General features: G+C 47.0%; 1 protein-coding gene across 9 annotated transcripts in view; it reads left to right on the forward strand.

Moving 5' to 3' along the window:
* Arhgap17 (Rho GTPase activating protein 17) overlaps positions 1–27,200 on the forward strand; it is a 93,846-nt gene that overhangs the window by 56,849 nt on the left and 9,797 nt on the right. For 7 of the 9 annotated variants that reach the window (XR_015047816.1, XM_021166493.3, XM_021166492.3 and 4 more), the window contains 11 exons: positions 829–897; positions 1,053–1,134; positions 7,272–7,399; positions 8,604–8,715; positions 9,209–9,290; positions 12,258–12,338; positions 15,183–15,296; positions 18,179–18,270; positions 19,185–19,341; positions 21,023–21,256; positions 23,503–23,672. Coding sequence is in view for 8 of the 9 variants with exons in the window: in XM_021166493.3 (XP_021022152.1) it covers positions 829–897; positions 1,053–1,134; positions 7,272–7,399; positions 8,604–8,715; positions 9,209–9,290; positions 12,258–12,338; positions 15,183–15,296; positions 18,179–18,270; positions 19,185–19,341; positions 21,023–21,256; positions 23,503–23,672 (1,321 nt within the window). In the remaining variant the exon portion in view is untranslated. The remainder of the gene's footprint in view (positions 1–828; positions 898–1,052; positions 1,135–7,271; positions 7,400–8,603; positions 8,716–9,208; positions 9,291–12,257; positions 12,339–15,182; positions 15,297–18,178; positions 18,271–19,184; positions 19,342–21,022; positions 21,257–23,502; positions 23,673–27,200) is intronic. The other 2 variants (XM_021166495.3, XM_021166494.3) reach the window with 1 other exon arrangement.

Here is a 27,200-nt window from a genome sequence, read left to right on the forward strand (position 1 = left end):
TTCTCTCTTTGCTCAGCATACACTGCTGCTAACAGAAAACTACAGTCTCTAGTACCCTGCTCTTTTTCCATACACACTTTCACATGTATATGATAAGAGGAGTATGACCTTTTCCCTCCTTTTTGTTACCCAGAGCCAAGTAGTAGTAAATGACAAACCATGTTCAGTACTTTGGCTTTCTAAAAGTATGCCAGTATGTATCTTACTATCTTTTTTTTTCCTATTATGGTAGTAAAATCCTCTAGCAAAAGCAACTTAAGGGAGAGAGGGCTTATTCCGTCCTTTTCAAGGTATAGTCTGTCATGGTGTCAAAGTCAAGGTGGCAGGCGTTTGAAGCTAGTAATCCCTTGCATCCTCGTTAGGAGCAGAGAATGAAGACTTGCTACCTAGATGACCCTCTAACCCCGGACATGTTGCCTCCCACTCTTAGGGTGGGTCTCTCACCTCAGCCTAGTGAACCTAATCCTTCAGGATACCTTTGCGTGCTGGTCCTTCCCTCCTACTTGTCTGAGGCAGATTCTGTTGTTTACTACTGTGTACCCAAAGCTAGCTGGCCACAAGCGTCCGGAGATTCTTCTCTCTAGGCTACCATCTTGCTGTAGGAATGCGGAACCTACAGATGTATGCACAGTGCCCACTTGCCCTCAGTCCTCATACTTGTGTGGCCGTGTCCCTGTCAGAAAGCTTTCTGTGTTTCAGTGTGCACAGTTGTCACTTGGTCAGCAGGCATTTCACCTTTGGCTCTCGTCCTCCCTTTCGTTTATGTAGGAAACCCCAGAGGTTGTTCTCAGGGACTAGTTTCACATTACTGATGCATCTTCTCCCCAGGATCAACTTGCAGCAGACATGTACAACTTCATGGCCAAAGAAGGGGAGTATGGCAAGTTCTTCGTGACGGTAAGCACCTTCCCTTGGCTGAACCCTAACACGTTATAAAAGCTGAATCATTCAAGCTTTATAAATGAGTTCATTTTCAGTTTTGCTCAACCACTATGTCTGTGTCCATTCAATGCTAACGTTACTTTTGTTTTTGAATGTGGGTCTGTTCTCAGTTATTAGAAGCCCAAGCAGATTACCATAGAAAAGCATTAGCAGTCTTAGAAAAGGCCCTTCCCGAAATGCGCGCCCATCAAGGTAATGTAACCCTTGCGTCTGTTGACGCCTCCTCTCGCTCTGCCCCCTCTGCCTCTGTTCTCTTCACCCTGGCTCCTTTGCATGCCTCTCCTTGGGTCAAAGCCTCTCTGCTTAGCATTTCCCAGTATAATTTCATCTTTCTTGCTGCATTCTCTAATTTCTTCCAACTCAAATTAACACACTAATGGAGCATTGCACTCCCAACACTTTCCATTGAAGAGAAATAGCCTCTCTGCTTCTTCCACAGGTTTGCCCTCTAATTACCCTTTCCAGTCAGTCCCACAGGGAGCATCCATCTCTTCTAGAGACAGTATTCCAGACTTAGCAAGGAAGGATTTGACAGGCCAGCCCTTGATTCCATATCAGTCACTGTGATTGGATCACAAGGCCATAGCGGCCTCTCTCTAACCTTCCATGGTTATAGTCCCTGCTCTTACCAGCTCCGCTGAAGCACATAGCCCTTTTGTCTACCAGTGCTGTTTACTTTTAAGTTGGATATTTAAAGCCTCCCCAGTCTCAGCTCTTGCTATTGCTGCTCTGTAGTATATCATTAGAATAGTTATCAGCAGACGTGGGCAAAAGTTGTTGACTCTGTCTTCTTTGGGTTGGACTGCATTTGTCCCTTGGTGTCTGTGAGGGGTTGGACTGCATTTGTCCCTTGGTGTCTGTGAGGGGTTGGACTGCATTTGTCCCTTGGTGTCTGTGAGGGGTTGGACTGCATTTGTCCCTTGGTGTCTGTGAGGGGCTGGCTTTCCAGAACAAAAGTCCCAGACTTCCAAGTCCCTTATGTAAAGCAACGTAATGTTTGTCAACACCCTCCACACACACACACATGTATATTTTTAATCTCTAAATGACTTTTAATGTCTATTATAATAACTCAAGTGCTACATGAAGTTCTTAGCTTGCATTGTTTGGGAAATAATAACAAGAAAATGAAGGTCTCCACATACTCAGTACAGATGAGCCTTTTCCAGTGTCTTTTCTTTCTCTTTTTCCCTGCAGTTCTGGGATGGAACACAAGGTCTTGTATCTATGAGGCAGGTGCTCTGTATTCCCACAGCCTTTCCAGATACTTTTAGTCTGCAGTTGTTGACTGGTTGTCTACAGTTAGAGAGAGCTGACTCTAGTTTTGTTTGGTGTATAGAGCTGACATTTGGCGCTTACGTTCCCTGTAGGGCTTGTAAAGCAAGGGGATCTGACTGGGTGATGAGTGTGGCAAGGTGGGCAGATTTGTGTGTTCACCACCATGTGGGCAGCTGGTCCACTAGAGAATTCCATGCCTTGACCTAAGTTTCAGGAAGCCCTGATGAGTTACTCTGTGTGCCTGGATGCATTGCACTGTAGAGTTAGAGTTCCTCTGGCCTGACTGACTGAGTAGGGTCTTGAGCAGTCGCAAGTGTAGTGCAGTGCCTGCCTCATCACTGGGCCATTCTTTGCATGACAGGCTGCCCTTGTTTCCTAAATCACCCAGTTTCCCAGTTCCTGGATGATAGATTGTGGCTCAGCAGCAAGTGCTCATCTTTCCAAGGGACAAACTGTTGCTGTCAAGTTCAGAGCATTGAGGACATGTGTCTGTGATATGGCCACTGCTGGTGGGGCCCTGTATGGGACAAGATGCACCTGTCATTCTCGTCTTTGAATGGTGAGAGCGTGTTGGGGAGAGTTGAATGTTAACATAAGCAAGAAGTTGGAGTTCTTAGTCACCCTCATTCAGTGTTCTTCCCCAGAGAAACAGAAAGTCATGGGAGCAAAGAGGAGTTTAGTCTGGAAGAGGGACCACTGGGGTGTGAGAAGTGTATCTATGTGCTGTCTTTCTCAGACCACACCCACTCTGGCTGCAGGCTGTCTTCCTGCCTCCGCCTGTCTGCGTACTTACCTCTCTTTTCTTTTCTGTTTTTTTAGATTTATTTATTATATATAAGTACACTGTAGCTGTCTTCAGACACCAGAAGAGGATGTCAGATCCCATTATGGATGCTTGTGAGCCACCATGTGGTTGCTGGTATTTGAACTCAGGACCTTTGGAAGAGCAGTCAGTGCTCTTAGCTGCTGAGCCATCTCTCCAGCTCACCTCTCTTTTAGCCCTGCCTTGTCTTTGGTACCTGTCTCTCAGAAAGTCTCAGCATATCAGAAAAATATCCACTGGGGCCGTCCTGTCCCCGTGCTTGGGGACCACAGTCTACCTTGAGTCGGCTGCTGGCTCAGCCCTTCCTGTGCTGCACTCATGCTCATCTAATTCAGGCTCCCCCGGTTTCTGAGGGACGCTGAGTGACTTTTCACCTTCTTGTCTACCTTTCCACCCTTAGCCCTTTGCAGTTTTGCTTCTGTGCCCACTCAGCTAGTAAAGGAAATTACAATTCTCTAAAGAGCAGCAACCTGTTTTTTCCAAATATTGGTGTTAGACGCAGCCCAGGCCAGCACTCTGCTGATGCTCTCTTCCTCATTCAGTTAGGATCCGAGTCTGAGTCAGTCTCCCCAGCGCTGAGTCAGCATTTTCTGAGTCCATCCTCACTCTTCTGCTCCCCTCCCTCCCTCCCTCATCCCTTTTCTCTGGAAATCCCTCATCCTGCTGCCTTCCCCAGCACCAGCAGCACCGCATTAGAACCAGTTGGTTCCCTGGGTCTGGGCTTCCATGCACTTGACAGACCTCAGACAGCATGAGAGGCCTCCTGCCCCAGCTGCCTTTCCCTGCTTGTCTTCCAGTGCTGCCTTTCTTCACATGAGCTGTGAAGCACTTGTCTCCCGACATCCCTGTGGCTAGGTTCTGGGTAGTTGGCCCTGAGCTCCACTGTCCTTCCCTTCCCTACCAGCCGCTCCCCCTCCCTGTTGAGATTATTCAAGGTCTATGATTGAACTCATAACTGTCTGTCAAGATACTTTGCCCCTCCCCCAACACACACTCTCATTTCCATGTGTCTCAGTGCTGTTCCCAGCCAACTCCCTCATATGTGCTTGTCTGCTTCTTGATGCCTATGAGTCCTGCCTTGCTCACTTCCTTTGAGAAGCCTTCTCTAACCACTGCTGCCAGCACTGAGTACTTTGTCTCTGAATTGCTGTCACATTGATGGTCTATACCAGAAGTCGCAAACAGCCATAGCTCATTAAGATTTACTTTAAAAATTAGTTGCCACCATTGAAAAACCAGACACTTTTTAATAGTGCTGACCTCTGGCTTCTCTTGGATGTTTCAAAGATCTCAGCACAGCATACTTCCCCCTGCGGAAACCTCATCCAGCTCTCAGAGTGCTGCAGCCTTATGTTCTCCAGCCTGGTCCACAGACTTGTCACCCCCAACAACTGTGTTTGCGACCCTTGTCTATACCATTGATCGCCACATCTTAGCAGTCTGTCCTGGCTCGCCAATGGCTGTTCTATGTTCATGTGTGTGTGTGTGTGTTATGTGTTCATCACAGTCCAGTTGCTCTTATTGTGAAAGTGGGGAGTCCTTAAGAGTTTTGTGTGCCTGCTGTGTGACACATATAGGCCTTTTGCTTAAAGGCCAGCTCTGGAGCTGGAACTTGCCTTTGGAGTTATGTATAGGCCTGAAGCTCTCACATGTTCCCTCTGTGGTTATCACTTCAGAGTGAGTGGTAAGCCATACTCTGCTTGGTGTTATGAGAACATTCCAAGAGAAGACTGGAGCATGGTCATCTCTCAGTGATACCAGGGGCTCCGCTCTTGTCTTCTCATGGGGGAGTGAGAGACACAAAAAGCTTAAGCAGAAGTTTATTTAGCAAGACAAGCACTACAGAGAGAAACTGCAGTGGGCTGCCCCAAAGGCTGAAAGCAGCACAGGGGGCCCTGTGTCACTGATTTTAAAGTCTTCATAAATGCTTATGAGGTGGGTGCATATTTATGCAGAGAGCTAGTCATTTTCTCACCCCGAATCCTAGTAGACTGGATCTCCCTTTAGGGTTCTTTGTGTGGTTTTCTGGACAGGCTCGCAGAGGGGCAGAGGGGCAGGCAGACCTTTTGTTGGTTCATGAGTGCAGGAGATGTCCCAGCCTCCTGGTGTTCACTGTAGCAGTAATACTGACCCCTGTGCAGCTTCAAGGACATTTCACCATGGGGCATTCTGCCTTGTCAGACACAGCCACCAAAACGCTGCCGTAGTTTCCTTGGTTACCTCACATCTAACTCCCTGTTGAGATTATTCAGAGTCTATAATTGAACTCATAACTGTCTTAAAAATTAAGAGTTTTTTTAAGCATGAGGGCAGGGACCATGGTTTTATAGTGGACTGCACAAACAGCAAACAGGACTCTGCCTCCCAGCTTGTGTTTATTTTCTGTTTGACATCAGCATCTCAGAGTTGGACATGTTGTAGAGGCAATTAGGTGCAAACCCAAGTACCCACCATGTATCCACGAAGAGAATGATCACAAGCTATTTTGAGCAAGGTTGACCATAATCGCTTTAGGTAAAAGGGACAGAGTAGTCTAGGTAAGGTCTCGACTTCAAGAGAACTATTACCTGCTTGTTACCACAAGGACAGGTCCTTCAGATAGTTTCCTTTCCTGTTAGAAAGTTCCTTGGGTCAAGGGTAGGACATGGCTGGGGGGTGAAGAGCTGAGAGTGGCAGATCCTGAGGTCCATGTCTGTCCACTGTCTTCTGTCCCTACACCTTTCTCTCATCTTCCCACACTCCCCCTTGCTGTCATTTTAAACTTTTCATTATTTTTTGGCCTGTGGATCCATGGCATTTGTTTTTCTTTCTTCCTCTCTGAATGGGTGTAAGGAGCACCACACTGCACAGGGAGGTGAGGGAGGAAAGCACCCCTGGACAGCCCTGTCCAGATCCAGCCCTCTAACAGCTGTGTGGTGACAGGAGGGCCGTCCGTCCGTCCGTCAGACTGGGGAGGATCTCTACTCTTCTTTAGCTGAGCAGGATCATGTATTGGTTTCTGTGCACTTCCCAGGAAACACTAGATCTCTGCAGTATCCACAGGCGGGCCAGACCATCCAAGCAACTCGTTAGCTAATTTAGCATGTCTGTGTTCCAAATTCTCCCTACTACTTTATTGTACACATTCTGCGGAGCTGCCTCAGATCTGTAGTGTAAGAAGCAGGGCCTGTGGCCTAAAAGTCATAAGAAACACTGCTGCCGCCATCAGGACAGCCTTTAACCTAAGCTACTTGTGAACCCCAGATACCTCAGTTTTTCTATTTAGGGTTTTTTATTTAACTGGATATAGGTTGGTGGGCAGTATTGTGTGTTACAGGGTGGCACCTGCTTTGTGTTCACATTGTCTTCATTTGGTCTTGACACCCCTGTTTGGAATGCCAAGGATTTTCCTGCTTTCATGTGATGGAGTCTTTTTCTTGTCCTCTACCCATGAGGCAGGCTAGGGTCAATTTGCAAGGCTAGAGTCAATTTCTTTTTGGTAAAGCCAGTGTGCTCAGATGTAGCCTGCATTTTAATGCAAGACCTCTGGCTCCACATGTGTTGGTAGCATGTAGGAGCATCCAAGGCCAGCATCAGCATCAACTCTGGACAAGCTGCACCATGTGGCATGCTTAGGGCCTGTCTTAGTCAGGGTTTCTATTCCTACACAAACATCATGACCAAGAAGAGAGTTGGGGAGGAAAGGGTTTATTCAGGTTACACTTCCATGTTGCTGTTCATCACCAAAGGAAGTCAGGACTGGTACTCAAGCAGGTCAGGAAGCAGGAGCTGATGCAGAAGCCATGGAGGGATGTTCCTTACTGGCTTGCTTCCCCTGACTTGCTCAGCTTGCTTTCTCATAGAACCTAAGACTACCCCCCCCCAGAGATGGTCCCACCCACAAGGGGCTCTCCCACCTTGATCACTAATTGAGAAAATGCCTTACAGCTGGATCTCATGGAGGCATTTCCTCACCTATAGCTCCTTTCTCTGTGATAATTCCAGCTTGTGTCAAGTTGACATAAACCACCCAGTATAGGGCCTCTATCCACCAGTGACTGTCCCAGATTGACACATCTGTGCTCCCACAGTTGCTAAATAACAAAAGCTCACCAGATGTCTGGGTGTTTCTCTTCTCCCTGAGTCTCAGCCACCCTTAGTCTTCCAGGGAGTCCTTGGGTGCTATGGAAAGGAAATATCCAGAATTCATAAGCTGTCCAAATGTCTTACCAACTGTTTACTCCTGTAGATAAGTGGGCAGAGAAGCCAGCCTTCGGCACACCTCTGGAGGAACACCTGAAGAGGAGTGGGCGTGAGATCGCCCTCCCTATTGAGGCCTGTGTCATGTTGTTGCTGGAGACTGGCATGAAGGAGGAGGTGAGGGGCACCCCAGATCCTACCTGCCAAATCCTTTGATCTTTCCTCTGTCCAGATCACCACCATCACACATTTTCATTTAACAGCCACTGTGGAGGTATAGACCAGTGGCTTTCAAACCTTTGTCCCCCATGACCCACATATTCCAATGAGTCTGTGGACCTTTATTCAATAACTAAAGCGGGGCCTCAGAACAATGGGTACTTGTTCTGCTTGCAGTGCACTCTGACCTTTAATCATCCCTCTCTTTCCTTTCAAGCTCTGTTTATGATTTGGGACAATGCTCTGGTGGCCAAGAGTGTCCATGGTCTCTTGTTCATGACAGTCTTGAATTGTGTGCACTGTGCAGTGGTCTTAATGGGTACATTTATGTATTGTATAAGATCTATACCAAAAATACCCACGTGAACCAAGCAGGGCAGCTCTTAGTCCTATCTACATAGAGGTAAGCATGCAAGGATTTCATGCTAGGACACAGCCGGATCCAAAATGCAATATTGTTTATCCTCTAAAGAATCTTTTGTTACCGTCTCAGATACACAGAACAGAGCTCTGGAGGTGAACAACACAGCAAAACTTTCACAGATACAATGTTGGCATCTAATCCAGCCCAAATCAAGAACATCTAGAAACTCTCATGATGGCTTCTGGTGCCCAAACTCAACTTTTAATAGCTCCAGTGCATGCTTCTCCACTGGGTCTGCTCTTGCTTTCTGGGAGAGCAGTGTCACTGTTGGTTGTCCCTGGCACTGCCACCACCCCTCCTCATCCGCAGTGAAGAGTCACTGTGTGTGTAAAGTGTCGAGAAGCCTGCTGCTTTATTGCCTAAGCCTAAGTCTCCTCAGTTCTGGCCCACTGTCCTTTACTTGCTTCTCTTGGTTGGCTCTCCATGTCCACATTTATGTCAGTGAACGTGACGTGCAATCTGGTCTGCTTTCCCTGAGATGTAAGCTTTCTAAAATAACTAAATTTATAAAATACGCAGTAGTCAGTACTCAGTGCTGTGAAAGAGAAAGCTTTCAATAGATCAAGAACTGACATTAAGAAGGTCTGTGTCCTGCCTGTCACCATATACTAGGTGCATACACACTCTTCATTCCTTGGAATGGGGTTGTGAAATGGGCAGTGTGGCTCTCACAAGCAAGATGAAGTTCCCCAGGGTGAGACTCAGCTCTGACTGGCTACTGGCGTTTTGTTTCTGTAGGGCCTTTTTCGGATTGGAGCTGGAGCCTCCAAGTTGAAGAAGCTGAAAGCTGCTCTCGACTGCTCCACATCGCACCTGGATGAATTCTATTCTGATCCCCATGCTGTCGCAGGTGAGCTCCAAGGACTGTCTGCAAGTCCTAGCTCAGGTCACCAGCTGAAAGAACAGTTGTCAAGTGAGGAATGAGCGGTCCAATGAAAGACTCCGCTGATTAAGTCTCCTAACACACTGTGTGTACGCCTGTGCATGTGTACCTGTCTTCTCTCTGAGTTTTCTCCTTCCCCCCACTCCTTGTTACAAGCAAAGGTGAAGCTAGCATGCATGTATTTATTGTGGAGATTACTTGAAATCTCCTTTCTGTCTCACATATGGCCTGTTTGCCTGGAGAAAGTGTGTATGTTAGCCGAATTACCTTACAGCTAACTTTATTTTCTGTGGCTCCCTCAGTGTATTTTTGCAAGGAACTGAATTTCTTTTCTGAGGTTTCATTCTCTTAAGCATGGCTTCCCAATTATAATTTGTTTTGTTCAACTTGGAAGATTGTACATGAGACACTCTCATTTGTAAACCGCTGCAGCTAACTCAGCATGTGTTCATGGTTTCAGGTGCTTTAAAGTCCTATCTGCGGGAGTTGCCTGAGCCCTTAATGACTTTCAGTCTGTATGAAGAATGGACACAAGTTGCAAGGTAACTATAAGTGTTGAGAGTCTTAAAAGTCCATGAATTGTAAATGAAGAAAATAATCCAATGAAAAAAAGTGACACTGTGCCCTACTTGTAAGTAACTGTACTGTCAGTAGTCATCATAATAGGACACTGAGCTAGCATGTGTAGGGATATGGCCCTGTCCTACCTGCATCTAGAGGGAACACGCTCAGTATTGTTAGCATAGAAAGCTGGTGTGGCTTCATCAGCATTAGCGGGTTGGCTAGTTCAAACCCCACCGTGGTGAAAATAGTTGTGCAAGTGAGGCTTTGTGGGGTAAGTGTCTGTGCTGCTGCTTGGAGGCTCAGCTGTTGAGAAATAGGACAGGGGCCTTACTTGCTGTAATAGTGTTTTCCTGGTGTCCACTGTGTGCTAGAGTGAGCACATTGTCCCCCACCACTACCATTCTTTCCCCCCCCCCATCTTATTTATTTATTTGTTTACATTCCAAACACTGTTCCCTCTCCCTGTCCCTCCCTCACTGAGCCCCTTACCCCCGTCCTCCCTCCCTTTCTGAGACGGTAAGACCCACCTGGGTATCCCCCCAGCCTGGCACATCAAGTCTCTGCCAGATTAGATGTATCCTCTTCCTCTGAGGCCAAACAGAACAGCCATGGAGACTGAGCTACCTGACTGCTACATATGTGTCTGGGGCCTTGTTCCAGCCTGTGTATGTTCTTTAGTTGATGGCTCAGATTCTGAGAGCTCCCAGGGGTCCAGATTTGTTGACTCTGTTGGTCTTCGTGTGGAGTTCCCATCTACTTCTGAGTCTTAGATCCTTTCCCCAAATCTTCCATAGGTGTCCCTGACCTCCATCCAATGTTTGGCTGTGGGTGTCTGCTTCTGCTTCTGTCCACTGCTGGGTGGACAGTTATGAGCATAACTCAGCACAGTTATGCTAGGCTCCTGTCTGCAAGCATAACAGAGTACCATTAATAATGTCAGAGATTGGTATTTGCCCGTGGGATAGGTTTCGAGTTGGGCTGGTTATAGGTTGGCCTTTCCTTTGGTCTCTGCTCCATCCCTACATTTCTTTTAGACAGGACAATTTTTGGGTCAAAAGTTTAGTGGGTGGGTTGGTGTCCCTATCCTTCCACTGGGGTCCTGCGTGACTACAAGAGGTGGTCTCTGCAGGTTCCATGTCCCTACTGTTAGGCATCTCAGCTAAGGTCACCCACATTGACTGCTGGGAGCCTCCCCTATCCCAGGTTTCTGGGACTTCCTAGAGATTCTCCCTTATCCCCTACCCCCTACCCCAGCAGCTGCAGATTTCCATCATTCTCCTGGCCCACTAGGTCTCTCTCCTGTCTCTCCCCACACCTGATCCTGTCTCCCCATTTCCCTCCTCCTCCCTTACCCCCCCCCCAAGTTTTCTCCCTCCCTCTGCCTCCTGTGGCCTTTTTATTTCCCCTTGTAAGTGTTACTCAAGCATCCTAGCTTCGTTCTTAATAAGCATCAAGCATCCAGAACAGGCACATGTTCTTGTTACTTCATTATACAGATACAGGAACTGGGAGCAAGACCAAGCATTTGTCAGAGCTAGCATCCATATGGAGACTGAGCTTCTCCGAAGGCTCCGCCCATTGTTTGATCTTTTCCTCACTACCTCTTCCTCCCCCCCCCCCCCCCATCCCCAGCTTCCATGTGGTGGGTAACAAGGCAGTGTGTTTCAAATGCTATCAGCTTCTCCTTGGCCAGTCCAGTGATCTTGTTACCTTCTCAATTCTCTCTTAATTGTCTAATTCTTCAGTCCTGGGCAAGGAAGGACCAGTCTCCACTCCACTGTTGCCCCTCCCCTTTAGTTCATCCTTTGTGGGATCACAGTGCTGCTTTTCAGGGATCTGCAGGCACTGTGGGCTGAGACGTTCTTCCTTGTAGGTGCTGGGGTTTTAAGTTCAAAGATAAGTTCTCAGGCAGTCCTGGGTCTGAGTTAAAGGAATCAAGGATCAGCATCAGTGGAATTTCTTGTGTAGAGTATCTATCCTCTGGATTTCTCTAAAAGTCTTGTTTAAGTTGGAAGCATCTGCCTGCTGGCAGGTAGGTACTGTAGTTGAGAAATGCCAGCTTGGGCCTCCATCCTATTGGCTCAGTGGCTGGCCTCTAAGGTGTTTTCAGGTGCCCCCTGTTCTACAGCATATCAGCATTCATGGGCAGCTGCTTCACTCTGTGTGGAGAACAGAGTGGCCACTCGATGGGTTCTTTTCTTTCCGTCTAGTGTTTATGGGGGTTGCCAACAAAGCTGTATAGAAACAGAGCTCTTATAATTCACACAGGAATTCGCTCAAACAGCAAGAAAGACCTGAGGTCTGGGCCTCTGGGAGCTTGACAGCTGCTCTCTGACTAGGCTGTGTTTATGTTAAGGAAAGCTAGACCTCATAATGCTCCTAATTTAATATAAATCCATACATTTACGGATTCCTAGACAGAATTTTGAGTGGCATCTTCTGTGCCGAGCTTGGGGCAGGTTCACAGGGTTCTGCCTCTCGAGCTCATTCAACAGAATCAATGTTAGGTGACATGGAATACCCACTCCCTGTCAGGTAGTGTGAAGCTGGAATTTGACTCCAAACCTGCTGATTTTGAAGATGAGTGCTATCTTCCAGTTTTGAAAACAGACAAGTGTCATTGTTTATAAAGAACATATGTTTGCTTTCTGCTCTAAGAAACATGTGGCCGTTAGCTTAAAGGAGGGCAGGCTTATTGTGGCTTGGATTCAGAAGTTCAGGTCCTGCTGCTTTAGTCTGTGGCCTCCTAACACCTCCCCTACCATCCAAGTCCTCCACCTAAGCCCTACCCCAGAAAGGATCTCCTGAAAGCACCACATACTGAAAACCAAGCCTTTAGCACATGAGCCTGTAAGAGATATTTCAGCTCTGAGCTATAATAGCACATTAATATGGGTAGTAATAATGTGTGCTTTTATATACTCTTGTGTATATTTTTTTCCTAGTGTGCAGGATCAAGACAAAAAACTTCAATATTTATGGACAACATGTCAGAAGTTGCCGCCACAAAATTTTGTTAACTTTAGGTATGTATTTGAGTTTGTTTTTCTGTTGCTGTGATAAACATAATTAAAAGCTGCTTAGGGTGGGAAAAGGTATATTTGGCTTACAGGTTATAGTCTGTCATTGAGGGAAGCCATGGCAGAAACTCAGGGCGAGAACCTGGAGGCATAAGAACCAACGACTATGGAAGACACTTGTTTTCTGGCTTAGTCCCAGGCTTACTACTTAGCTCTCTTACACAGCCTGGCCCAACCTACCCAGGGATGGTACTATCTAGGGATGGTACTATCTACAATAGGTTAGGCCCTCCTACATCAATCGTGAATCAAGAAAAATCACCACAGGCATAGCCACAGGCTAGTTCGATAGATGCACTGCCTAAGTTGAGGGTCCCTCTTGCCAGGTGTGTCAAGTTGACATCAGATTAACCATCACAGTGTGTATGGTTCTCTAAAGGAAGTTTCGGTGACCCTGGAGTGGATATGGTTCCTCCGAGGTGACCCTGACTCTAGCAGGCTTGGCACATTCAGAAGGCTTTGCACAGTAATATGGAGCTGCTGGGATGGGATGGGCGTGCATGCACTGCTGATCATTAATATGTGGGGGATGTTGGTAAATAGAAATGTAGATTCTCTGATCATTTTGACCCTGCAGCTGTTAGCAAAAACATTGCTGTGGAAAGCTTTGGTGGATGTATGATGTTGTATTTGGAATCCAAGCTCTCCTGGCCGTGAATGCAGTTAATAAGTAGTTACTGTGCCCATTCATAGAAAATAGTGCCCACGTCACTGTACAGTGGAGGTGAACTTCAGTATGTTATTAAAAATGTCTCTAAGAAAACCTCTCATGGGACCAACTTCTAGGACTTCTCTTTCCCTTGGATTTCTGTGCTTGGAAGAAGCACAGATGAAGGGCAGCCCCAGGGAATTGTCAGTTAAAACCAAGCAAAGGCTTCAGCAAGGTGACTCTGTAAGCAGAGGCCCTCACCTTACTGCTGAGCCTGAGAAGCTACGCTGAGAATTAACTCCTGCAAGATGTGTCCTTCTGTCTTCTCCCTCTGTCCCCACTTCTCTTTCTCTCTGAACACATTGGAATGAATGTAATTAAAATTTAAAAACAAACTCTTAAAATCAGACTTTTTTTTCCTTAAGCAATTCATTTAAAATCCAGTCTCCAGGTGATTTGTATGACATGTTTCCTGACCATAAACTTGGTCTTGGCCTTTATCTCAGCCACATCAGATACTGCCTGTGCACATGTAAGGACTGGCTCGTCCTTGTGAGTTAACTCTTCCCTGTGACAACCCTCATTGATTACAAGCCTGGCTCAGAAGGGCAGGTTATTAAACTCTGTCTGTGTGATGTGCTGGGAACTCAGTTACAGAACTTAGTGTGTTGAGGTTTGATCTTTCAGCTTGCATCTTTTTCTCTGTAACTTTTACTAATTATCTTTTAAATAATGGACATTCTGATGGTTTCAAGCTCAAAAGATACACACTGAAAAACCTCTTGTCTCTAGCCACCTCATTTGTCTGAGATAGGATATGGACAATTTCTTCAGTGTCTATCTACAAGAGCTTCTATGTGAATGTGTGTGTGCGTGTGTGTATGTGTGTGAGTATGTGTGTGTGTGTGTGTGTGAAAGTATGTGAGTGTGTGTGTGTGTGTGTGTGTGAGTATGTGAGTGTGTGTGTGTGTGCTCACATGCATGTATGTGCACGTGCACATGAAGTGCATTCATACATATTTTTCTCCCATTGCCCACTTTTTAAAAATAATATTTTTACTCTTTGAGAATTTCGTATGTATACAGCACATTGTGATTCTGTCTACCCCATTTACAGCCCATCTTCCCCTGCACCCTTTGATTCTAGCCAGATGATGTGTATGTTTTATATGTCATTCTCCTTTGCCTGCTTGGCGCCATATCTTTGCTTAATACATCTTGGAGATTTTTCTGAATCACAACATGATTTTTTTGGTCACATAGATCAAGATAGACTATAATTTGCCTAACTAGTTCCTTGTTAATAGGTAACTTGGTTATTCATGTTTCATTTTTATACTACTTATACATAACAACACGTGTCTATGTAATAAATCAAATATTTTCATAATTAAAATGAAGGTTTTCAGATACAGTTTCTTGAGGAGTTAGAGAGAGGACTGAAGGAGCTGAAGGAGTTTGCCACCCCTTAGGAAGAACAGCAATAGTAACCAACCAGACCCCCCACACACACACCCCAGAGCTCCCAGGGACTAAACCACCAACCAAAGAGTACACATGGAGGGTCCCATGGCTTCATCTGCATATGTAGCAGAGGACGGCCTTGTTGGACATGAATGGGAGGAGAGGCCCTTGGTCCTGTGAAGGCTCGATGCCCCAGTGTAGGGGAATGCCAGGGTGGGGAGGTGGGAGTGGGTGGGTGGGTAATCACCCTCATAGAAGCAGGGGAGGGGGATGGGACAGAGGGTTTCCAGAGGGGAAACTGGAAAAGGGGATAACATTTGAAATGTAAATAAAGAAAATATCCAAAAAAAAAAGAAAAAAAAAACCTACCTTTTTATTAAACATATATTGGGCCCACTATTAATCAGGTTAATTAATGTAGGGGCAAAATAAATAGATTATAAAGGGAAAATGTAGAAATAGGTAAGGTTAAATCAGTATGGTGATGTTGGACCTGCTTTCTCCTTCCAACCCTTCGATTTCTGTTTTGAATAAAGTGCATGAGGAGTGTGGGCAGCACTCCAGTCAGTGCCAGCCTGTCGGAAGTGCCTGAGCCATGTGTGGCCCGCACAGAGGCAGCGGAGGGGACAGGCCACAGTGCTCCAGAGATGCTTCTGCCCTTCTGTTTTGTCTTACAGGTATTTAATCAAGTTCCTTGCAAAGCTTGCCCAGACCAGTGATGTTAATAAAATGACTCCTAGCAACATAGCCATTGTCCTGGGCCCTAACCTCCTGTGGGCCAAACAAGAAGGGTAAGTGGCTCTTCCCACCTCATGCCTAAGCTTCTCCTTCCTGGTGGTTAGCATGGGTAGGGACAGATTTCAAGGGACATACTCAAGTGCAGGTGACTTCCCATCCAGCTCATGTTTGGAAGCCACAGCTGTGCACTAGGTGTTAACTCCTGCGTGGATGACACAGAAACACAGGAGATATTATTATCCCTAGCTAAGAGAGCCTCCACTCCTGAGTTCTGAGTAGACAGGCAGCTTGGCAGCCCCTGTATGATGACAAGCTCGACACACATCTCAGTGTGTGTACCACAGGGATAGACCCATGCCCCAAGCCCTTAAGTGTCTGTAGCTATGCCTAAGAATTTAACTGGCATAAGCAAATTGACAAGAGAAAAACCTGTAGGTTTTTGCAAGTCCATGGGAAAATGAAGGCACAAAGAGACATTTGTAAAGAGACAAATGCTGCTCTAGCTGGGCAGTGTATGTGAGCATGTGGCAAGATGGCCTTGGGCTGGGCAGTTGAGTGTAGACATGTTAGGAAAACCAGGACTGTCCAACAGTTTATTTATTTGTAGAGACTGTCCTCATCATCCTGCCATGGCAGAAAAGAGTGTTTCTGTTCTGCAGTGTGGGGAAGGTGTCTTTCACAAGGTCACCTCCTGCCCTCAGGAGCCCCCTCTGCCCTCTGCTAGCTTCACATGCTTTTACCTCAGCATAGCTCTGTCCCACTGGGCACACATTGGGGTGTGCTGTTGTACTCCTTCTGGGCTGACAGTGTAGGTAAGAGGGGGTGACAGCCTGAGGAGGCTGTGGAGCACCCTTCTCTGGGAGTAACACTTTCTAACTTTAGTGAAGGAGTAGTTTCCTGCCCTTGGCACTGAAACTAGAGAAGACACCCCGTAGTGAGGCACAGCTTAGATTCTGCCCTTTGAGGACAGTATGCATGGCCCTGGAAGATGCCTTGACAGACAGAGGTAGGCTGTGAAGGTCCTTGTATATATGGCTGACTTGTTTGGAACTTACTCTCCTGGGTCCTATGGGAGTCATCAAGGCATTAATGGATATTAATCATCCATTATTAATATAAAATGCCTCTCATATGAACGACTGTGTTTCAAACATCTGTTTCCCAGATCATGGTCTTGTTTTGTGGGGTTGTAGAGCTATTGAGAAGTGGGGCCTGCTGTTGGAGGCAGGTTTTTAGGGGTTGTCTTTGAAGATGATGCCTGGCCCCTGCTTTACCTCCATAAGAAAATCCTTCAGAAAACTATCCTGCTGCTGTGACAGTTCTTTCACCTGTATGGTAGAAACATGAGCCCAAACAAATCTTTGCTTCCTTGAGTCAGTTTGCCATAGCAGTGTGAAAGTCACTAATACTGTCCTAAGCAGAATGGCTTCGCACTGTTGCCTTTAGGAAGCCTGTGCTGGCACTGAGCCGTGTGTGTTAACTTGAAGAGGTAGGCACAGGGGATCAGCTGGGCAGCAAGTGCTCATCTGAGGATGCTGAGTCTGATAAGAACCAGTAATTTGCCCAGGGCTGCGTGGCAGGCCAGTGGTGGGTTATAAGCACAGGCCACAAAGTCCATATCCTTACCTGTCACTCCTTCATTGCTGCTGACCAGCTTTAACGAATCAGTCATTCAATTGCTTGTGTATGCCCAGTTTTGTTTCAGAAAATATTTGCAAGCATACAATGTCATAAAGCAAAGTTACAGTTCAGTAGGAAGATGGGCTAAGTGCATAGATCATATAGCAAATAAACCCCTGACCAAAGATACCCACATAGGAAGTTATACAAGTTTTTAGTTATGGGGACAAGAAGAATCTTCAAAGGAAACAGATAAAATTCAAAAATCAGTATGGATTAGCTGATTAAAAATCAAAATATTTAACAGTAGTAGATTCAGTTTTTATAATGCCCAGAAATTTGTCAGGAAGCACCATAGATCAAAGCTAGGAAGAAGATGCTCCAAAAGTCTGTGAGATGCCCGAAAGAAAGCTTTCTGAATCAACAGCAGTGTGTTTTTTAAGTGGGCATGGGAGCTGATCCGAATCCTCACATGTGGAAGGATAGAAGGGCACTTTGCCAGGAAAGCTTGTGTCATGCTGGAATGTGAAGGAGCTAGACGGTCTGCTGAGGCACAGTGACACTAGGACCAGGGAGATTGGTTTGAGGCCATCAGAGCTGAATGTGAAGGCTCCTAGGAATCCAGTGATTTCTAAATCACGTCCCTTGTGCCTTAGACTTCATGATGTGACAGATACATGAGAGAACAGCTTAAAAGTAGGAAGTGTTTATGTAGGCCTCAGAGGTGTCATCTGGCTACGTGGCTGTGAGCATCTGACAAGGCAGATGAGCCAGAGAGAAAAGGGCCAGAGATCTTTAAAGGTCTTTAGAGGCACGGCCAGTAAAATTCCTTCCCACAGATGTGAAGCAGCATCTGTCCCTTCTTCCAAGGTCCCAACCAAAACCTGAGGCATGATTCTGCCAAAGTTCAGTGGGGAACCAATGAATTATTTGGTTTCCTTATAGAAACTTGGGTGGGGGTGATTATAGGGCTGTGGCCACTCCCCTGCAGCCAGCTGCTTTAGAAGAGGGCAAAGTCCCCCAAAGCCACATAGATAAAGCTCCAGCTCTAGTCTCACTCAGCCTGAATGCTGCATCCCTCACCCCTCACCAGGCCACTTCAGGCAGCTCCACTCTGCGGAGGAAGGATTGATAATACTGGGCAATTCTTCCTCTTGGGCTGTTACTGGCAAACTCATAGGATAGGGCCTTATGGGTTATCTTTTTGTATCTGTTGTAAATATTTTATCCATTAGCAATTATCAGATGCCCTGACAGCTTGCAGAAATGTGAGGCTGCCAAGGTGAAGCATTTTAATTGTGTGAACTTCTTGCAGAACGCTGGCTGAAATAGCGGCTGCCACATCGGTCCACGTGGTTGCAGTGATTGAGCCCATCATCCAGCATGCAGATTGGTTCTTCCCTGGAGGTACTCATGGTTCCAGGTTTACGGATGCTGAAGCTGTGTGACAGTAGTATACCACATTTTTTAAAGGAAGAAAACATGTTGCTGGTTATCTTCCTCACACTTCACTTCAGATTTTGTTCATGTACATTCATATTTTGATATGGTGATAATTATATTATTTTCCAATACCCTTAGTTTCACTAAAATATGCTTGCATAGTATGTATTGAATTCTGGCTAGTTGCTATGGTTGTATACTGTCTGCTCTGAAGGAACTTGGATTCCCCGAAAAGGCAACCATATAAACAGATCAGTTATAAAATTATCAAATGGCAGATTAGAATGTTGGACAGAGAAAGATTTGACAAGCTTAGTTGCTGAGAAAAGAGAGCCAAGGTCTGCTTTTTAGGAGTGATGCTGCCAGCACAGGGGCCCCTCACTTACCACAGGTTTTGTGGTGAGCGTAGACAGTTGTTTGGACTATCAAAAGTAGAAAATAAAGCAGGCAAGGCTAGGGCTGGTTGGAGCTGGTTTGTGAAGGTCAGAGGATTAGGATTTTATTCTGTAGCTAGTGAATTTTCCAGTTCTCTTGTTGTGATCATGGGATCCACAGAGGTTCCCATGGCCTCCTCCTCAGGAGCTGGTTGTATGGATGTTGCGTCCCCAGGTGTTGCCCCTGCTTTTCTCAGTGCATCCCAGCTGCCTCGTGCACTGCAGTGTGAGCTCCTGATGCCTGATGCAGGGCTGGGCTCAGTTCTTTTCTGTCTTCCTGTCCTCGAATCATTAATTGCTGATGCTTAGCAAAGATGGGTAGGAGAGAGATCTATTGTCCTTGAGCTCCTCCTGTGGACTACCGAGGCTCTCCTCCCACTGGGGCATTGGAGACCCCCCCCCCCGCCCCCGTGCCAAGTCTCACATTTGTTTCTCTTCTGACAGAGGTAGAATTCAATGTATCAGAAGCATTTGTGCCACTTGCTACCCCGAATTCTAATCACTCATCCCATACTGGAAATGACTCTGACTCGGGGACTCTGGAGAGGAAGCGACCTGCCAGCATGGCAGTGATGGAAGGGGACTTGGTGAAGAAGGAGAGGTACGTGCAGAGCTGGTCACTTCCACAGAAATAATAGGTGTCATGTAGGAGGACACTCGACCATGCGTTTGGTACTGGCTTAATGGCCCCCTATGTGACCGTGACCTACAGAGTCTAGATAATTCAAGAACCACATTGTCCCACTCTACAGGCATTAATCTGTGCACAAAGTAGGGGGCGTAGCCTGTCTGTTAACATCTGCGCCTTGTGCACCAGCCTTTACTTGATGGCCTGTTTGTGCCCCACAGTAAAAAGAGTGCTGTCACACACACTAAATCCACTTACATGTGTCTTGAGTATTAAGGAAACATAATTAATGTGTGGATTTTTGGCTGAGGATCATATGAAGACAACCACATTTCCCAGTGAGCTGTGGAGAAACATATTTTTGGCCTTGATACATTTGCTAACTGCTGAGAGAAGCCCCAGAATTTGACAGTCCTGGATGGGAGAAAATGTATGTTTTAAACTTAGAGGCAGTATATTTCCATCCTATTGTCTATGGGCAATTTATGAGATGTTCGGTGCTAATTAAGACTATGATTCCTGCCTTCAGCGGGCAGTGCAGCCCTTAAGTGAGGACAATGCTAGCAACTTACAGCTTCTCCAAGTAAGAGCCGTGTGAAGCAGCTCGCTGCCCTCATACCCTGGCAGACTGCTCACTGTGGGCTTCTCTTGTTCAGAGAAAGCTTTGCTTCCATAGAGGCTTTCCCTGAGATTCACCGTCATCCTTTGTAATTGACTGCTGTGACCTCACTCAGTCCTTATCATCGTCCCCTCGGTTAGAGCAGTTACTCTTCTGAATTTAAGTCACATGAGGCGTTATTAGTCTCATCAGCCCGTGACACACCATTCTTAGCTGTCTGCTCTGCTTATTCTCCGGAAAACATCAGTTAATGGGGTCCAGGCTCTCAATTTTCCAGACTTAAGAAAAGAAAATTAGGGGGCTGGAGAGGTGGCTCAGTGGTTAAGAGCACTGACTGCTCTTCCAGAGGTCCTGAGTTCAAATCCCAGCAACCACATGGTGGCTCACAACCATCTATAATGAGATCTGACACCGTCTTCTGCTATGTCTGAAGACAGCTACAGTGTACTTACATATAATAATAAATAAATCTTTTAAAAAAAAAAAAAGAAAAGAAAATTAGGTTTGGCAGTGCATACCCTAATGCTCTGAATGAAGAGTGTGTTCCTTCTGGCCCATCCTCCAGACGCCATCCTACCAGAAACCAACTGTTTTTTCCAGCTATCCATAGCTTTCAGCCAAATGCACACATACACACAATTGCGTCTGTGTCTCCTGCAAGCTCAGAGGCAGTGGTGTGGCCTTGCACAGCCACTGGTGTGCTTCTGGATGTGGCTTCCACCTCCTTCTCACATTTGAGATGGGAACTAAGTGTCACTCAACATGAGGCTGCCTGCTCGCTCTCAGCTGCACACACCCACCTGATCACGGGCATCTGTTGATCAGTATGTGAGGTGTTGGCTTTGCTAGGGTTCAAAGCCAGATCCAGGTGCTTGCTTTGGTAACTGGGATGACCACTGACATGTCTTGCCACTTACCTGCATGCTGGGCAATGTGGGCGGCTTCCCTTCCGTGGTTTTAACGGTGAGAACCTGCGGGCTTCTGTCTCTCTAGTCGGCATGTGTGGTGTGTTGACTGTTTCTTCTCTCTGTGTAGCTTTGGTGTGAAGCTAATGGACTTCCAGGCCCACCGGCGGGGTGGCACTCTAAATAGAAAGCACATAGCCCCCGCTTTCCAGCCGCCACTCCCGCCCACGGATGGCAACGCCTTGGCTCCAGCAGGCCCAGAGCCCCCTTCTCAGAGCTCTAGGGCTGACAGCAGCTCAGGGGGTGGGCCTGTCTCCTCTTCCGCGGGCATATTGGAGCAGGGGCTGAGCCCAGGTGACAGCAGGTAAGGAGCCCACTTTTGCTGGCAGACAAGGCTGGATGCCCCTGCCTACTTCCAAGTGGCCGTCTTTGGCATGGTGGCAGAGAGCAAACCAACGTTGCTTTCACTCCTTTGGTTAGTGGGGGAGAGAGATTGCAAATTGCTTGTTTGCTTTTCTGTTTTCAAAAGAAAGCAGCACTTGTTGGTGTGCTTTGGTGCTGGAAAGTAGAGACTAACAGGTGTCTAATGGTGTGCTCAGCCTCTGCCTGTTGAGTGTGTAGCTCTCAGTGTTCACGTACTCTTTGCCTGGGCGCTAGCTGAGTCGCAGGATTCTTGCCATTTGTCATCCGTTTGCTCGTTTAATAATTACATTCAGTTGCACAGAGTTGCCGGATAGCTGCTGGTGCACCAGGCTGCCAGCACACGGGGTGACCAAGGGTCCCTCCACCCCTTAGGCACATGAGTCCAAGGAAGAAAATAAGGTGGCATGTGTTCTGAAAAGGCTTGTTCATTTGCTTGAACTTCTGACACGATGCTGGGAGCTGGGCTTCACAGTGGATTACCTTACGAGGCCTTCAGGTTGGAGATTTCTGCTCTGTACCCAGAGGCCACTGCAGGACTGATCTCTGCTTCAGATCTGGTGGCTCTGCAGGAGATGAGCCCTGCCCAAGTGCTGATGTTTCAATTGTCATTGTTTTAATCTTTGTCTTTGGACAGCCACACAGTGCCACATGGTCACAAATGCACAAATGTGCATATATGTGCAGTAAATGTGCACACAGCAAAGCCTGTTTACCCATGTGTGGTTTATCACACAGATGGGTTTTCCTTGCAGAACTCTGATTGCATCTTTTTGGTGGTTAGCCCGTAATCCCAGTTACTTGGAAGGAAGAATAATTACAAGTTCAAGGCCAGTCTGGGTAACAGTGAGACCTTGTCTCAAAGTAAAAACTAAAGCATAGGGCTGAGGATGTAGCTCAGGTTGGAGCACTTGCATGGTATGTCAGTAGACGTCAGAGAGAGCACAGGACTCTTGTTTTATTGCCATAGCTGGACTCAGTGCTTATGTTCATCCATGAGTCCTGTAATCTAGGGAAGTCATCTTTCAGTCAAGAAGTCTTGGCTCTGCTTTAGGAATGTGCTGTCAGTGACCACTCCAACATGCGGGCCTTGGTTTTAGAGTAAATGGTTTTTGTTTGTCCAAGTGATAAGCCAATTTCCTTATGACATTCAGTTTGTTTAACCAAAGCTGAATATTTAAGGAAGTAGTCAGTCGTCTGCAGAAAGAGGAGTGTGTGTCAGCTGTCAGTCTGCCTTCTAGTTTCTATACTTGAATATCTCTGTGCATCTGCCCTTTGGTGACCTTGACAAAATGTAATCTTTGGTATAGAAAGCTGTGAAGCAGGAAGTAGGAGGCCTGAGTCGGCTGTCAGCTTTAGGCTGTCATCGGGCAGCTCGTCCAGGTAACTGATGGCAGAGTTGCCTTATGTTTGTTCCTTTCGTACGACAGCGAGGAAAAGGTCCCCAAGCCTCATTTGCTTAAAATAACACCCAATCTAAGGACCTGCAAAACCAAACAGGAGGCTCTGTGGATGCTCTGAAATGCTTGGCAAAGTAGCCAAAACTTAGTCTGTTACAGGGAATCTCAAAATGCCTAGTCTCTGAGTAAGATCTACTTATCTGCCCAATCCGAGCTTTTTAAAATGTCAGATAATCTTCATCTCTCTGGGTTCTTATATACACAGACCCAGCTGACTATGTTTCCGATGATTTCTCAAACTCTTTCTGTAGGGCTGGAGAGATGGCTCAGTGCTTAAAATACCCGATGCTCTTCCAGAGGACCAGAATTCAATCCCCAGCACCCACAGGCCTGCAACCCCCTGTAACTCTAGTCCTCCTCTGACGTCTGCGCACACCTGCACACATGAAGCACACACACAGATCTTAAAAACAAAACCCCATTGTGTTAGACCCTGTTTTGTTTTGTCTGCCATTCTCCAGACGGTACAGCATGCCCGGCATTCGGTAGCTTCTCCACTGTCTTGGTTGTTATGAGAGGTGACTTACGGTGCCCAGGAAGGTGTTGACAGTCAGGTTCTAATGCCATTTTGAATACAGGGCTGCCACAGCCTTGACTTTTGGTATCTGTAAGAAGTCCTGGAACTTCAAATTCCCAGCCCCCCTACAAGGATGAACTAGATTTTATGTGCTTAGCTTTTACCAGGGAATGCCTGACCTCTGACTTCTAACTTCACGTTTACCCTTCTCAGTCCTCCAAAACCCAAAGACTGTGTGTCTGCAGCTGTCCCTGCAGCAGGAAGAAACAGCAACCAGATGACCACGGTCCCAAACCAGGCTCAGACAGGTGGCAACTCCCATCAGCTCTCAGTAAGCACACCTCACAGTGCAGCTGGTCCCAGCCCACACACTCTGCGTCGGGGTAAGTGTCCCACATTCCTTGTGCTTGGGGAAAGTATAAGAACTTCTGGGAGCTACTGCAAAGGGTCAGGAGGGAAGACTCTGAGAAGTCCTTTTCATGCCTGTTAACAAGTAACAAGCAGGAAAATCAGTCATCAAAGAGAAAAAAGCATTGACGAAAACTGAAAGCATAGAGAAAGAAACGCCAGAACTGTAAAGGTCAACCAGCAGAAAGTGAATTCTGCAGTCACTTCTGGGCTTCTAGGAAGTTGGTGTTCCAAGCCGTTGCTGTTTAGGAACCGCCTCTGATACTAAACTTTGTGAGCCAGACTTGCAGGGTCAGGGTTTTCTGGGTTTGGAGTAATATAATCTAAACAGCTCCCACCTGTCTCCTTTGCTCTCCTCAACCCAGCAGCCAGGGCTGTTGCTCTAAAACACAAAGAAGCCATGTCACCAATCCCATCTCTCCCACAGGCACAAGGCATTTCTGTCATGCCACTCTCTGATGTTTTTGTCAGAGCATTTATTTTTCTTTCTTCTGTAATTATTCCCAACCCCTGTGCCATGGTGCACATATAGGATCAAAAGACAGCCTTGGGTTTTGTCCTCCCCTTCCACCTGTTTTCCCACTGCATTCTGGGTCAGCTGCCCAGGGCAATTCTGGGGATTCTCTCGAGTCCACCTCCCATCTCCATTGGAGGAGCATCCCAGGTGTGCTCCCATGCCTGGCTTTCCATGGGTGCTGCTCCTCACGCTCGCATACCAAGTGCTTTACCTGCCTGAGGCATTGTGTCCTACTGCTGAGTGTCTTTCTTGACCTGAATTTGTAAATTTGTTTAGTTCATTATCATTCTTCCCAAGATCTTAGTGAGCTTCTCTCTCTCTCTCTTTTTTTTCCCCTGAGACAGGGTTTCTCTGTGTAGCCCTGGCTATCCTGGAACTTACTTGTAGACCAGGCTAGCCTCAAACTCAGAAATCTGTCTGCCTCTGCCTCCCAAGTGCTGGGATTAAAGGCGTGTGCCACCAATGCCCGGCCTTATTTGTCTATTGCTTAACATTTTACCCACATGTGTGCCTGCCAGAGATGGCACTCAGTAAGCTCATGAGGTCTAGAGCTCTGGGTGCCTCAGAGATCTGGAAAAACTGGGACTAACTTTATTCCTACCTTAGTCAGTATTGTATTGCTGTGAGGAGACACCATGTTAAAGACAGCTCTTACAGAAGAAAGCATTTCACTGAGGGGTTTGTCTACAGTTTCAGAGGGTTACGTTAGTCCATGAGTGTCCTGCACGGAAGCAGACAGGTGCTGCTGGAGCAGTAGCTGAGAAAGAGCTTTACATCCTGCTCTGTAGGAAGCAGGCAAGCAGACCCTGGGTCTGGGGTGGGCCTTGCAAGCCTCAGAGCCAACTCTATTGACAAGGCCACATCTCCTATTCCTACAAACTTCCACTAACTGCCACAATCCCCGACTCTGAACCCTTGTTGATTTCTGGAGGTGTTTTTTTGGTTGTCAAAAAGGGCAGGAGGTGACAACAGTTAGGAAACAAAGGCAAGTATTCTATAAGCAATGGTGGTGTGCAGCACAGCTGCTAGTGCTGCTCAAGTGGAGAGACCATGGTCTAGAGAGGGTCGTGTTCCAACAAAGATGCATGAGGAAAGCCACACCTCTTACTGCGGGTCCAGCCAGTTAAAGTCCATGTGGACCAGGTTGCCCTGGGTTCCCTACTGTGTTTACTAATGTGTGAAAGATCCTCGCCTCAAAGTGTCTCATCATTTTGGTTGCTTGAGAAACAGTGAATTTAACATAGAAAGGGCACATGTATTCGGGAACGTGCCAAGTTTGTATTCTTTTCCATCTCTCTGAAATTAAGCCTGGGGAAAGACAGTCCTTTACCATTGGAAAACTTCCAGGTAGGAATGAGGAGGATATGGATACAGTGCTGCCGAGAAGTCACACGAAGACTGTCTGACTTACAAAGGGATTTATAGTCCTGGAGGCTGGGAAGTCCAAGGGTCACTTGGTGTCCATCTCATGGTGAGACCTTATGCTGCTTCAACTCCTGATGCAAAGCAGAAGTTAAAGGAGCCCCTTTAACTGGCTGTAGGAGAGCCAGAGAGCCAAAGGCAGGAACGATTCATGAGACTTCCTTCAGGCCTCCCACTAGGCCTTGCCTCCCACTGAGAGTTGCATTTCCAACACACAAAACTCGGAGCAGGGAACTTAAATCACACCACTGAGCACGTAACAGTAGTACAGACTTCTGCACACGTGCTTCCAGGAGTGCACAGTGACCCTCGGGGAGAGGTGGGCTAAGAGAAGAGTAGACACGAGCTGCAGACTTTGGAGAAGCTGGAGCGCGCTCTCCAGGATCAGCACTTAGAGCAGCTCATGGCAGACTGTGAGGCCTCTTCTCTACTAGTGTAGATGACAAGTGTGTCCAGCCCAGGAGATGCTGACACTCAGCCGCGTGGGCTGCAAGGGCTCCAGGAACAGGACTCAGGCCACCCCCTTGCTTGCTCTGCACCCTTTCTTTCTGGCCATGCTCTAGTCATTAGATTCTCATGAGTCCTGACCCCATGCTATAATGGGGACGTGAGAGGCACTTACTGATGGCCTGTGGGAGGCATCAGGCTCTAGTAAGAATGGGGAGCGGCTTGAAAGGGTTGTTCAGCTTTCACCACAAAACCAGCTGAACAATCGAGCTGCCTGGGATGGGGCAGGGAGAGGGCAGGCAGGCAGGCCACAGGCGGTGTCATCAGAAAGGACCAGAGTCTGTTGCAGTGACCACAGGAGAGGAATCCAGGAGATCTGACCTATATCCTTGATGCCATGTGAGGGCATTGTAGAAGATGAAAAAGACCCTGAACTCCACAGTATGTGTTTTGGCTTTAGCCTAAAGGTATACACTGCTTACAGGATGCTAACTTGACCTTTTCCAATGTGTCCTACATGTAAATAGGGGAAATAAATATACAAGGAGGGGCAAAAAATGAAGGAGCGTTGTATTAAATTCACTGTTGGATTTTTTTTTTTTTTTTGAGACAGGATCTCACTGTGTAGCCCAGGCTAGCCTCACACACTCAAAGTATTCCAACCTCAGCCTCCTGAGCACTAGGATTACAAACGCGCGCCCCTCCCCCTTCTCTGTAGCATTTGTGCTCTTTCTAAAGCACTCTGCAAACACTAATGAACATTAATCCACGTTTTAAGCAGGAAGGCAAGCTGAGTTCTGGTATGGTCACAGGCCCTATTGCTCTCCTGCCCTGTACGCTCCATCTGTCCTGTCTGCAGTCCTCCCTGCAGTCCAGCTCAGCTGTAGCTCAGCTATAGCTCTACTTTTGGAGAGATGGCTCCCCAGAACCCACAAGGCCCTACAGGACAAGTTTTATTCTGCCTGCCTGCACCTCAGCATCCCAACCCCTCTGTCCTGGCCCCAGACACGCCCTGTGTTTCTCCATCCCGGCTGCCCTGTGTGCTGTTCTTTGGCTTCCTCCCCTGAGTCTTCTACATTGTAAATGTCAGGCGTGAGTTCATCTCCAGTGTGAGTTT

The sequence above is a fragment of the Mus caroli genome, unplaced genomic scaffold (assembly GCF_978045245.1).
Source record: "Mus caroli unplaced genomic scaffold, Mus_caroli_1 scaffold_8, whole genome shotgun sequence".
NCBI classification, from domain to species: domain Eukaryota; kingdom Metazoa; phylum Chordata; class Mammalia; order Rodentia; family Muridae; genus Mus; species Mus caroli.